Source organism: Callorhinchus milii, unplaced genomic scaffold (genome assembly GCF_018977255.1).
Source record: "Callorhinchus milii isolate IMCB2004 unplaced genomic scaffold, IMCB_Cmil_1.0 Scaffold19, whole genome shotgun sequence".
NCBI lineage: Eukaryota > Metazoa > Chordata > Chondrichthyes > Chimaeriformes > Callorhinchidae > Callorhinchus > Callorhinchus milii.
The window spans coordinates 7,022,741-7,036,717 of NW_024704760.1; the positions used below are offsets into that span (position 1 = coordinate 7,022,741).

At 40.2% G+C, this 13,977-nt stretch overlaps 1 protein-coding gene across 2 annotated transcripts in view; it reads left to right on the top strand.

The window, feature by feature from the left end:
- The first annotated feature begins 766 nt into the window (after positions 1-766).
- The window catches only part of LOC103179095 (protein tyrosine phosphatase non-receptor type 7), a 29,541-nt gene continuing 16,330 nt past the window's right edge, over positions 767-13,977 (top strand). Inside the window, exons 1-2 of one of the 2 annotated variants that reach the window (XM_007894187.2) lie at positions 767-965; positions 4,635-4,883. In XM_007894187.2, the coding sequence (XP_007892378.1) occupies positions 4,750-4,883 (134 nt within the window). In that variant the 5' untranslated portion in view covers positions 767-965; positions 4,635-4,749. Of the gene's footprint in view, positions 966-1,134; positions 1,294-4,634; positions 4,884-13,977 lie in introns of those variants that run through there. The other variant, XM_007894186.2, reaches the window with a different exon arrangement.

Here is a 13,977-nt window from a genome sequence, read left to right on the forward strand (position 1 = left end):
CAAAACCACATCTCAAATAGCAAAACATTGGGAATCAAAGTGGAACAGCACTGCTATTCTGCAACAGCTCATGGGTTTGGAGACTTCTACTTTAAATAAGTACAGACAGATAAAAGCAGCCACACCGATAAAAATGGTAATTACTTTGTGGCTGTTTGCTTTGTGCTTTGTGCCTTGCCTCCTTCAAGACCCATCTCAAGACCCACCTCTTCGACCGTGCCTTCAGTCATCCTCCTGGCTCTACCCTCCCCACCCCTCCTGATCCCAACTACCAGCTCGGGTGTGGATCCCTGACTGTCCAATGCCTTGGGACGTCCTCCTCACGTGAAAGGCATATACAAATGTAGTTTGCTGTTGTTGTTGTTGTTGTTGTTGTTTGTGGGACATTGGCTGCCTCATTCGCTTACAAATGTGCAGTCACTACACTTCGCAGTAACTTACTCAGAGAAGTCTTGACTCGCTAAGGTGTTCAATGAAATGCAAGAATTGTTATTTCTGTTAGAAACGTTCATTTTAAAATCGACTGATTCCAAAGCGGGAATGGTATCAGAAAAGTGTTTTGTATGTGTGTGTGTGTTTGTGTGCAAATGTGTTTTTAAGAGTACATGAATACAGCGCTAGTAAAGGATTTGATTTGATCAAACTTGGATCAAAAATATTGTGACATCCCAAAATTAGATGAATGGGTTACACCAAATGTTGTTTTGTCCTGTGCATTTAACGTGACCTTTTACTTCACCTTCTCAGCTCGCCTGTGAAGTGGGGTGATGAAAGTGCGTGGGCCTGGTGTGTAGGTTGTGTGGGAGGAAACAGCACAGAACAGCAAGAAGAATATCTGCTGATAAGCAGCTTCCTGAGCACTCAGGAAAATGCAGCGAACATTTTAGGCAGAGAGCTTCAGCAGAGAATACGAGCGAGCACAAGCACAAACCCCTCCACTGAATTTTGCTGGCTTTTTACTATAGGTGAGTGAAAGAACTGGGAAGAAACGGGTTTACAACCCAGAGGCTAGAGACTCAGCTCTGCCTTGAATGGGTTTGAACTTGACAAATTGTGTGGTTGAACTGGTTTTCAAAGTCCAATTTGGCTGAAACTGCCAGCACATTCCATCTGGAGTATATCAACAGCATTGTGAAAGTGTTTAAATACATGCCTGTTCCTGCCTTCTACTCTCTACCTCATTCTACTATTGAGCCTCTGCACTAGAAGTTGCAAACTTCATACAAACTGTCTGATGCTTCTGTGCCATTGTAATCTTGCCCTTGGTGCATTTCAGATGTATTTCCATCAACGGTAAGTACTTTTATTTCCCTATCACCCCTCTCAAGTCGGTTGCACCTAAACTTGGAAGTTGCTAAAATGAAACCGTGCATTGACCACACTTGATAACTCATTGACTAACACTGCCCTTGATTGTATGGTTTGTTTAAATGCAAAGAGAATGTTTAAATGCTTGACGTCTTGACAAAAGAAACAAATGCTATAATGTCCCATTGTCTTAGTGATTTGATTAAAAATGTCTTTGCACCGGCATCTAGGGATGTCCTGGATTATTTAATAATAATAGTAATCATGCTTGCATTTGATATAGCACCGTATCATGTTGTTGAGACATAATAATAATAATAATAATAATAATCCTTGCATCTGCTTTATCATGTCTTCGAGACTTTGCAAAGTGCTTCACAGAATGTATTGTAAAGTGAATTGAACTGTAAGTAAATAAATATAAGATAGGCAGAATTGAAACATTGGTTCAGAATATTATATTTTAAGCGGCCTGATACTGATTTACTGTTCTATTTTTGTTTATTCTTTCATCTTGACAACTAACTAGCATAAAGTTAGACAGTGCTTTCATTTTCTGAGAGCAGGAACCTTTATACCACCTATATATGTCACCTTTATACCAAAGCATTGAATGAATGCAATAATAATACTTTCACTTTGGTGGCAAACTGCAGTAAGCAGCACTCATACAAACAGCTGCAAATCTCTGCACGTAAAATACACAGTTGACAATTACACTAAGAGCTGGTCTGCCTGCATGCCGTACGGTTCAATAAAGTTTTAAAAGTCATATTTAATCACAATTTGGGAGTTGTTTCACCCATAAAATGTATCGTCAATTCACTTTACATTATATTCTGTGAAGCGCTTTGAGATACCTCGACGACGTGAGAAGGCACTATATCAAATGCAAGGCTTATTATTATACAGATCCAAGAACCTCGTGCACCATTATGTAAGCAACACTTTCTATGTTCTATTTGAAAAGAGAAGGGGGTCTCTCCCGGGGTTCTGGCCAACAATCCTCCGGATAAAATGGATCATTCACTTTATGGCTTGTGATCACATTGCTCTGTGCAAGTTGGAGTTTTTTTGCTTATAGAGTATGCAATCACTACAGAGTAAGTCCAGTGAAGACCTCTGAGATGTTTTGACAATGGGATAAGGCCGTTTACCAAATGCAAGTATTTTTCTAAAAGTTTTATTCAGGCGATTGTTTTTTATGAATATAGTACAAATGACACATGATTCTTGACCAACTAGTGACTCTCCTCCTTGGAAAGAGGTATGCAGGACTTCGTTTCCATTGCCAGGCAGCTTTGTTGGCTCCAAAGTGACGTGCCTGGCAATGGAAGTTTGGAATCGAGTTATATTGATAACAATCCAACTAGCCTGGCGTGTTAGCAGGACTTACAGGAACAGACCAAATCACAGTGAGCTAGCCACCAGCTTAATGAAGTAACAAACTTAAGAAATATTCAATGAGAAGTGAAATTCTTGTGCATTTCCTATTCGAACAAGCTATCAGTTTCTTTTCTGAAGCACAAAGTAACTGAATTAATAAGAACATTGGATTTGGAGGAATTGAATGTACTGAAGTCAGTTCCTGTCAAGCAAAGATGAGATATTCAGTTATTGGAAGGGACAATATTCTTCCATGGTGTTTTCCCATCTAAAACTATCAATTCAATGACACTTGCTCTTGTACAATAATAATCCTTGCATTAGATACAGTGCCTGTAACTTAAACTGTCTTAAAGAGTTTCACAGAGAATTATACTAACAATAATAACAAAAGCATTGTTGAGACATCTCAAATATAATAGTAAAATTCACAGAATATACTCTAAAGTAGTGTGACTGTGTGTATTCATGAGTTAAATACTACAGCATAGAAAGTCTATTACCTACATTATCTATTCCTACACATCCTGCGAAGCGCTTTGAGATTTTTCGATGATGTGAGAAGCGCTGTATCATTCAAGGATTACTATTACTGATAACTAGCCTAGCCAGTGCTTATACTCCACCTGAGCCTCCACCCCTCCAAATCCCCTTTCCTGTGCTCCTCTATTTCCTCTCCCTCTGGTATGCATCAAGTTTCCTCTTAGATGCACTTGATGAGTTACAACATAGAACAGTTTATTACCACACACTAATCTTTAATTCAAGCAGCACAACGAGGAATCTATTGCCCAGATTGCTCAATAAAGATATCTTTTACCCACAAACTGATCTGGATGGGCTAACTGACCGCCAGACTGTCAAACGCTCCGAGAAGTCATCCAGGGTGAAGGGCGCTATATAAATGCAGGTTGTTGTGGTTGTCCATTATCCACAAAATGCAAGCAGGTTGATGATCAATATATTTGATGCAAAATTGATTGGTAAAGGAGCGGAACAGGAATGCCACAGCACACAGCTTGACACTGTGGACTATTAAAGTCAAACAGAAAAAGAAGATTTACAGATGTTTGCAACTGTCGGTAACAAAACAAAACTGTTTCTTTTCTCAATCATACAACTCCGTTGAAACACCTCAAAGCTCTTCACAGGATTTTATTGCAAAGTGTAGCGACTGTCTGTTTGTAGGCGAACAGCAGGAAATACGTACAAATAGCAGCTCCAAATAAGCAATAATAAAAATACTAATCCTTGCATGTTTTATAGCATCTTTTTACTCTGGGGGTCGTCTCCCAGCGCCTCACAGGATTTACTGCAAAGTGTAGTGACTGGGTGAGAGGATTTAGGATTTAAGACAAATTTCTAACAGATTTCTGTACTTGGAAAAAATAACATAAGATCTGTGGTTCCAATAACAGTGCCGAGCCTTCAGCTTCTATTGTCCCTAACCTGAGTAACTCCTTCCCTCTACCCCTCTTTATCTGCCTTTACATGCCACCTAAAAACCTACCTCTGTGACCACTTACTCCCAATCCCTTGCTTAGCCTCCGACCCAGTCATTGTGAAGTCCGACAAGACATTATAGAGTCGATTCACTTTACAGTATGTTCTGTGAAATGCTTTGAGATGTCCAGAAAATGTGATAAGGTGTTATATCAAGTGCAAGGATTATTATTACTATTATCAAGCCGCTGAGATTTTCTAATATTTGAATTAAGAACTACAAATATAAGACTGGTTCACCAAAAGAAAATGAACTCATATTGTAATTTTATTAATATTTCAGTACAATGATAGCATTATAGGTCTAACATATATCCATTCCGCCATTCAGAGGATCATGTGCTGTAAGATATGTGTGTTGTACTTTCCTGATTTATAATTTGTGATACGGGAGTCTTTTGTTTTTTTTTAAACTATGGTTCTTTTTATTGTTACAGATAAGTTACCACTAAAGGGAATCTTTTCACCGAATAAAGCCAGTACATAGCGGAGCTGGTGAGGAACCTCAGTCCCCTGCCTGCCTCAATGTGAGGTGTATCCAATGTCCAAAGCATGGTACAGTCTGGGTTAGTTTTCTCTCTGATACATACAATGAGCTGCCAGAACCGTCCTGTGAAAGATAACATGGATTCCTCATCAGGTTTCTCCTCATCGTTCAAATCAAAGCAAAGCCGCCTTCAGGAAAGGTGAGAGCAAATGAAACCCAGAAGCCAAGGAAAGTGCTGGTTATTCTGTAATCTTTTTGACTTTTTTCTAGATTAGATGATAATAATAATGCTCGCTTTGGTAAAGTGCCGTATCACATCCTTGAGATGTCTCGAAGCGCTTGAAAGGATATACTGCAAAGTGGATTCACTGTGCAGTTTGTAGGAGAACATGGCAGCCAATTTTTACACAACAACTAGAACAACAAATTACACTGCCATAGCGCCCTTCATGTCTGAAAGACATCCCAGGACCCTGGACAATCAGAGGTTTGGGATCCAAGCTGGGAGTTTAGACGCAGGGTAGGGGGTTTGGGGGTGGGAGGGCGGCCGAAAGCTCGGTCAAAGAGGAAGGTCTTTAGACGGGACATAAAAGAGGCACGAGAGGGGGTGAGGTGGAGGGATTCCGGGATAGAGTTCCAGAGTGTGGGGGCAGAGGTGCAGAATGCCTGACCTCACAGCATAAATGGATGATGTCCCATGAAGTGAGCAATCCATTTATTTTGAGATTGTTGGCTAGGACACCGGCAGGAACTCCCTTCACATTTTGAATAGGCGTGGGATCTTTAATGTTCCATCTGAACAGTTAGACGGGACAGATGGCTCATGGTTAGAGTTGAAGGAATAAATCAAGTGGTGTAAAAGTTATAATGAAACTGAATGTGAAGATAAAGTACCAGAGCATTGTTGCACCAAATATCACGGCAATAAATTATTTGGTATAAGAACAATTTTCCCTAAAATACCAGGTGATACCAAGAAGGTTAAATGATGGACTTGAATTAATAAAGTAAACCCACAACCATAATTTCGGTCACGTGCATTGCAGCAGGAATAGAGGGCACAGGGTCAGAGATGTGAATGGCAATTGCAGGAGGTATTTAGGTAGTGATCTTGCCTCTGAATCAGAAGGCTGTAAACTCAACTCCCTGGCAAGGACTTGGAATTCATATACTGGGAAAGGTAACACCATTGGAATGGGGTACTAGGAAGGATAAATGTCACTTTGAGGACATCAATTGAGTCCAATATACTGGAATTAAAGGGAATGCTTTAAGATTTTTTTTGTTTCAGCTTACTGATGTAAATGGGGAAATTGTAGGGGTTGGTAAACAAATCCTTTCGCCATAAAGATGTGGAGATAAAGATTGTTGATCAATTGAGAGCAAAGGGCTCAGTATCAGTGTGCAATCAGACCATTTGTTTGCATTAGAAGCCCCAGCTAGCTGGAAGTCTATGAGGTCAGTTCATCAGCTATTTTCACATTCATCTCTCACTCTGGAGCAACTCCGATAGGCATTTTTGTTGTAAGTTACTTTTTGCTACCACAACACAACAAACATTTGAATTCCAATGCTTTCCAATGTTGATTGTATTCAATCCACGCCTGTTTGTGGGACACTGGCGTGCGCAAATAGCTGCCGCGTTTCGCCCACAAAATATACAGTCAATTCACTTTACAGTATATTCTGTGAAGCGCTTTGAGACGTCTCGAAGACAAGATAAGGTGTTATATGAAATGCGAGGATTATTATCATTGAATTGCACTAGCTTTTAGATGTAAAATCTTTATTACAGGAGCTGACCTACAGTGAGACAATCTTAAAATGTTTCTTCTTATTTTTTGCATTTCAAGAATGACTAACAATCCTATTGTATCTCTGTGACAACTACATGTTATCCTGGATGGTAAATTACATTGGGGCAGCTGTGTACATTACAATAACAATAATTAATCCTTACATTTCATATGGAGCCTCATTGAGGCATTGAGGCATCTCAAAGTTCTTCACAGGGGTTCATTGTTGTTTAGTCTCTGAGTAAGAGTTTTAACTTCCTTCCCAATTATTCTCTTGCTGTTATGATACTGGAAGAATATTTAGGTGTTATTTAGGTGCTCAATAAAAAAACGTTGCTGTTTATGATGCTCTAAAGACCGAGCCACAATGCCCCTTTCTGGTTCTCTCTTGATTCCTCCCTCCAGTCTGTTTTATTCAAATTCCTGGTTCTATTTAGTTTGCTTCTCACAAACAACAAGTATTTTTTTTTAAAAAAATTTCCTTTGTTTGATATTGGTCTCCTTTCAAATCGTTTTTGCTCAAAACGCAGACACTTAGCGCGATCAAACGAGTTCACAGCAAACGGATTACGAGATGCACATAGCGAGCTTTTATGGCCTTCCAACAAGCGACAATTCGTTTTGAATGGGAGTTTAATCTTGTGTCCTGTTTTGCAGTGCAAGCTTCCTTGTCGAAGCATCAAGATTTAATAAAAAGTAACATTTCCAATTTGTCCCATGCTCTACACCAAAACAGTATTATCACTTTTCGAAGATTTACAATGATTTGCAAAGAATCTTCGGCACGAAAACAGACATTCAGTTCAACCAGTCCATTCCAATGTTATACTCCTCACGAGCTTTCACCTATTCCTTACTCCCTGCACACCCTTCTATTCCCCTTTCCCCCACGTGAAGATCTAGCTTCCTCTTAAATGCATCAACACTTTGCCTTTCGTAGGAATCCAAAAGTAAGCAGATTCCTGTTTTACTTAGCCTCACTGTTTACAGGATAAACATCGTAGATTTTAATGTTTCTAGTTCCTGTAAGACTCATCTCCTCTGCAGAAACAAATCTCCTCTGCAGACCGCTGCCCAGAGCTGAAGGTTTCCATGCGTGGGTGGCACTGTGTTTTTCTCAGCGAAAAGAGTGTTGCTGTTTAAACACTGAGCTTCTGGCCTGTGCGATAGATGAATACTTGCTCCACAGATGGATTGTGACTCTGCAACTTAACTTCAGAACGGTTACTTTGCTTCTGTGCTTACTTATACCAGCATAACTCAGAGCTTCGTTGCATTGCCTTTCAGCTTCTGAGAACGTTGGCCTACAAATACACAGTTGCTGCACTTTACAGTAAATCATGTGGAGCACTTTTGAGACATCGATATACATATATATATACGAATGGCCTACTCCTGCTTCTAATTCCTACGTGATAAGGCGCTACATCAAATGCAAGGATTCTTATTGCCTTATTAATATTTGTCAGATGTTGCGAGAGATGTTTAATTTTCAGTTTGTCTGTGATAAAATGAACATATCAGTGATTGTATCACTCTCCTGGTATCCTGGCTAACAATCCTCGAGATAAAAATGGATCACTCACTTCAGGGCTATTTGGGGGACATTGCTGTATGCAAATTGTCCATCCGGTTTCCCTATATAAAATTCATGGTAAAATCTTGTGAAGTGCTTTGAGACATTTCAATGACATGATAAGATATTATATCAAATGCAAGGATTATCACATTATCACTGTATCACTAACAATACCAATTGAGGTTGAATATTAAAGTAATATTTTCTAAACTGAAATAAATGTTAATGGGGCATTTTCAAGTGGCAGCGGAGTGTGTGGCTTAAAATGTTTAGAAGAAAACTTGGTTTATTTCAATTACAGAAGTGGAATTCCTTAACTTAAAGTTTAACTCTTCAGGATCGAGATCTTCAATATCAATATTTTCTGTAATATCCTGAAAGTCACGGCAAGTGTTTTGAAAAGTGATAGGTTAAAAACCGACACTTACGTGCTCACATTATCAGTCGGTATTTGTTTTTTTATTTTTAATCATCTTATTCCAACCACTGCAACCACGAGAGCTAACAGCAAACATCGTTCAACCACCCCCGCACAGCAAGACCAGCATAAACCTGTACACCACAAAGCAGGATGGTGCAAAGTATGCGTGCACATGACTCTGCAAATTCTAGACTGATCTTGTTTTCACAAGAAAGGTTTCAATGAAGAAGGCCTATCAGCCCAGCTGATCTCTTCCTTCCATTATATCCACTCTCCTAACCTCCCATCAGTGGGGGTTCCTGTAGCTCTGTGGGTTAGAGCACTCGCCTCGCAAGGAAGAGACTTGTGTTCAATCCCCAGCAGGGTGAATTTTTGGGCAAGTTTCCTTACCCCGCACGCCTCTGTTTACCTAGCAGGAAGTAGGAACCCGGTTGTTACTCGATTAGTGGATCGTTTTTCCGGGGGTAATAATTTCTTCAAAAACCAAAAAAAATTGGTCACTTCAACCCACGACAGATTGTGGGACACTGCTGTGCGCAGTTGCCTGCTGCATTTCACCCACAATAATATACATTATTAATAATATTCACAGCATATTCTGTGAAGCATTTTAACACGTCTCAAAGAAGTGATAAGGCACTATATCAAATGTAAGGATTGTAATTATTATTATTATTATTATTATCAAAAAACAAGCTGTCTCTTTATACAAGTCCAGTTTGCTGTCCTGGTAACCCATTCCGGATTCCAGTTGTTAATTACCCTCTATCCTTCAATGAAAACAGTTTGATGCTGTGATGGGAATATAGTAGAGTGGTTGGTTATTCTGGAAGGATGAGATCAAATTGCCTGTGAAGGTGCATTCAGTCTAGAGTAGCTGATGTAATTGAGATAAAGTATGGAAACGTACAAAAAATAAAACGAATGACATAAAGCAATTGAGATGACGAATTACTGTTGTGTAAAAATGACAATGAAAGTAATACATACAGAAAATTGGACCCAAAGGCCATTGTGTGGACTTAAAGCAAATATCACCGATGAAAACTGAGCTGACACATTGGTTTGGGGAATGTGTTATTTTAGAGAACAAAGGTCAATAGTGATACACTTCATGATTCTAAAGCTCATTTAGATCTGCCAATCGACTAACTTACATCCAATCTGTTGCACTGGGCGCTGCAAGCTATAATAATATAATAAACCTTGCATTTGATATAACGCCTAATCAAAGTTCAAAGCTCTCCACAGGGTATACTCTAAAGTGGGGTGACTGTAAATTCTGTGGGCAAACACGGCAGCCAATTGACGCAAGTCCATGACTTGGGGCTCGAACCCACAACCTTCTGACTCAGAGGCGAGAGGGCTACCAACTGAGCCAAGCTGACTGGAATATGACTGAAGGGTTACAGTCTGAGGTAGAAATATGACAAGGCTTCCAAACAGTCATGAAATGTATTTTGGGCCCCTCCTAGGACAGTTTAGTTATCTATTATTGCTTTGGAAGCATAAAGCCTATTAGTGTATCAAGACTGGAGTGGGAAGCAGGATTAGCTGCGTGAAGGTTCACACTATGGGAGTGGTAAACAAACAGGATATCAAACATGCACGTGTTGTCATGTATAAGTACATTGAACATATATTGAGCAATAAAGATCTGTACAAATAAGGCTTACCAGATAACTGGAAGTGTTTCACATCAAGATTTTTGACCCTCCCTCCTTATGCAGATATGTTTCTCCAATAGATAAATAATAGCAATCTTTAATAATAATCCTTGCATTTGATATAGCACCTGATCATATAATTTCACAAGAAGTCCTGTAACATGCAGTGACTGAGCATTTTGTAGGTGCAATGTGCCAGCCAATTTGCGCGCAGCAATTTCCCACAAACAACCGTGAAGTCAATGATCAATTGATATCTGGAGAGTTGTTGGCCAGGACAGTACACTGGGAGAAACTCCTTTTTATTCCATGGTTTATTTGGAGCTTTAAACAAAGCACAGTTTTGGTGAGGGAAAGAATAGCAACAACTACAACAAAAACTTGCATTTATAATAATAAATAATAATAATAATCCTTGCATTTGATATAGCGTTTTTCACGTCTTCTAGACGCCCCAAAGCGCTTCACAGAATATACTGTAAAGTGAATTGACTGTGTATTTTGTGGGCGAACGCGGCAGCCAATTGCGCACAGCAGTGTCCCACAAACAGTCCTGGATTGAAAATGACCAATTTATTATTGTTTTTGGTTTTGGAGGGATTATTATTAGGTGTGTGGAGTAAGGAAACTTGCCCAAGGTTTCGCCCTCTGCCTGGAATTGAACTCGGGTCTCTCACTTGCAAAGCGAGTGCTCTAACCACTGAGCTACATAGCTCTCCTCATGCAGGGTGGCATCCCAGAGCGCTTGACAATGGCGGAGCACAACACTGAGTCAGGGGTAGGGGGGGGTGACAGCTGACACACTCGAACAGGAAAGTCTTCAGGCGCCACCTGAAGATGGCGAAGGAAAGGGCAAGGCGGAGGGTTAGAGGAAGAGTGCTCCAGAGTTTCGGGGAGTACTGGCTGAAAGTGAAGCCACCAATGGTGGAACGGGGGGCACGAGGGAATAGGTTAAATAAATCGAGTGAACGTTTCATGGGGATTGATAGGATGGAACACTCTGGTCTTTAAAGCAGGAACAGATTGCCGAGGTAGGAATGGGGAATAAGTGGTAAGCGAATTACTCATCAGTGAGCTATTCTCATCAGATTCCGAGCATCACTCACTGATAATCATTACCAAAGCAGTGCTTAAAGAGATAAAAATAAAATACATCAAATGCTGAAAATTGGAAATGAAACAGAAACTGGTAATTAAGGTCAGAAATTAAAAACAATAAATTAGCGTTAAAAGGTAGAACCTTATATCAGAACACAGTTTCCTTCTTTGTTTGTTAGGTCTCTGCAGGAGAAAGGCACTCCCCTGGGAAGGGGGTTGACTAGAATCTCCTTCCACAAGTTCAGGGCGGCTGAGTTCTGACATGCTTGTAGAGACTGGTTCAGAATTTACACGGGGCACTGACGAAGGCTCACTCCCAAAGCATCAACGTATCTTTCCCCAATCGAAAGCTAATTTCCAGCACTTTTATTGGACTTTTGAAAGTGTTTATTCTGCCTCGTCCCCTCTCTTGCCTCCTTCAAGACCCACCTCAAGACCCTCCTCTTCGACTATGCCTTCAGTCACCCTCCTATTCCTCCCCTCCCACCTCTCCACTCCTCTGGATACCAACCACCAGCTCAGTTGCGGATCCCAGTGCCTTGGGACTTCCTCCTGACGTGAAAGGCGCTAAACGAATGTAATTTGGTGTTGTTGTTGCACCAATAAGCTTAGAAATGTTGAAACACCCCTTGACATGTCTGTTCTACACCAGTCTGCACACAGATTAGCGATTAGCACTGCGCAACACAGTGTTCCAAGTTCTGTTCAGAAGTTCCACAAAAGGAAACTGAACCCAAGCTTCAGAGACTCATGGGGAGAGATTTCATTCGGGGCCAGATTTATTCCGTTTCTGTAGCAAATTCTGAAATGCAACCTTACTTTTGAAGTGGTTTTCTTCTAAGTTCTTTCAAGAACTGAAAAATTGACTTCAAAGTTAAGCTTGAATTTAAGTTTAACAAGTCGCCGAATTCCGGATGCTCTGAAATGCCCCAGAAATAGCATAAATCTGGACCCAAGTGAAATCTCTCCCCTGTTATTATTCAGCTCAGTTGGTAGCACTCTTGCCTCTGAGTCAGAAAGTTGTTGGTTCAAGCTCCATTTCTGGCCTTTCAAAGTCGAAGATGATGCTCAAATACCAAGGGAATATCAAGTGCTGGGGAAGTGCCACAATGTTGTCGGGGCCATCCTTCAGATGAGACGTTAAACTATTTGCCTGTTCAGATGCATGTCAAGGAACCCATGGCACTATTCAGAAAGAGAAGGTAGTTTCCCAAGGTATCCTGGCCAAGAATCCTCCAAACAACAACTGGTCATTCGTTTCATGGCTGTTTGTAGTATATTTATTCTGTCCCTCGTCTCTTGAGCTTCATCCTTGAGTTTCTCTGACTTGCTTGCACTCTCCTCTCACTATGAAAACGTCACCCTAGCCATGCTTTTGATTGGGGGGATTGAATTCCTGGCAAATTAGCTGCACTACATTGCATTGCAATGGTTACAAACATTTGCTGCAATATTGTTTTGTGGCAAAAAAAATAATAATAATGCTGCTGGTATGTGGTTTGGGCTTCTTACCGCAAAGTGTTTGACAATGGAAATAGTTCTGGTACCATTCAGTGGAAATGGTGCATACCATTTTAAATTGGATAGAAAAAGTAAACTCAGAAACAATAATTTCATATGCACCGAGACATAAGGACAAGAAGACACAAGTTCAAGGTTGCAAAGAGCAAGTTCAGGATGGAAACTAGGATTTGCTTTACCCAGAAGGAACAAATGGCCAGGAAGGGTAGTTGAACCCAAAATGCTCTTGTGATCTACCACACAGTTATCATGTATATATATATATATATATACATATATCTATATATAGATAGATTTTGTTGGGTGGGTACAGGTTTGTCCTCAGCTGCAATGTCCATTACTAAAACTGCTGAAAGGTCCTTTTTCGTTAGGACATCTCTTACAATGTTAGTGTTCCAAAACCCTACCCATGTGAAGGCGCTATGTAAAAATGCAAGTTGTTACTGTCTTGTGATCTTGCATATAATCTTTGGACACCCAAGAGTCAAGAACTGGACCTGCCTCCAAAATTAATCCTGCACAAACCCAAAGTCTGTCCCTGGTTTTCAATATTCACAGATGTTGCAGGCACATGAATATCATTCATTAGAAATAGGCTTGGTTACTACTTGCTTGGCAGCTGTTGAGTTTATAACTACCACCTACTCAAAGAGAGAGAAAACAATGTAATGGATTTAGTGCCCCAGGTAAAGGCCAAATTAACACATATTACGTTCATTATTTAAGACATGGTGCATATTTCATGGCCAAATATTGTACAAATATCCATGAGCATTGACCATTGCAGCAATTGGATGCATAAGTGATAATCTTCTTAATGTTGCTCAGTAATTCTGCGTTAACTCGATTTTCTTTCCCTGCTATCTTATTGCCCTAACGGTATGAAAGTCTCATCTTTTAGCTGACTATTAAGATTCAAAGTGAAATGACTTAACGCTCCCTTAAACCAGTTCCCAAGTAGGTGCACTCACACAGCACAAAATGACTGTACCGATTGTCTGGCTCTTACTCAGAGAGCTATAAGTTACTGCTTGAATTATGCTGTTCACCAAAGGTTCTTACTCTGCTGATTTCTCAAAGGACAAAGAATTATTCAAAACTTCCCAAAGCTGGTGACTTAGGGTTGTAAATGACTATTCCTAAAACTAGCGGACCAGTCAATGTTCATAAGTAACATTTCTGCAGATTGTGCCATAGATTTTAGTGAATGG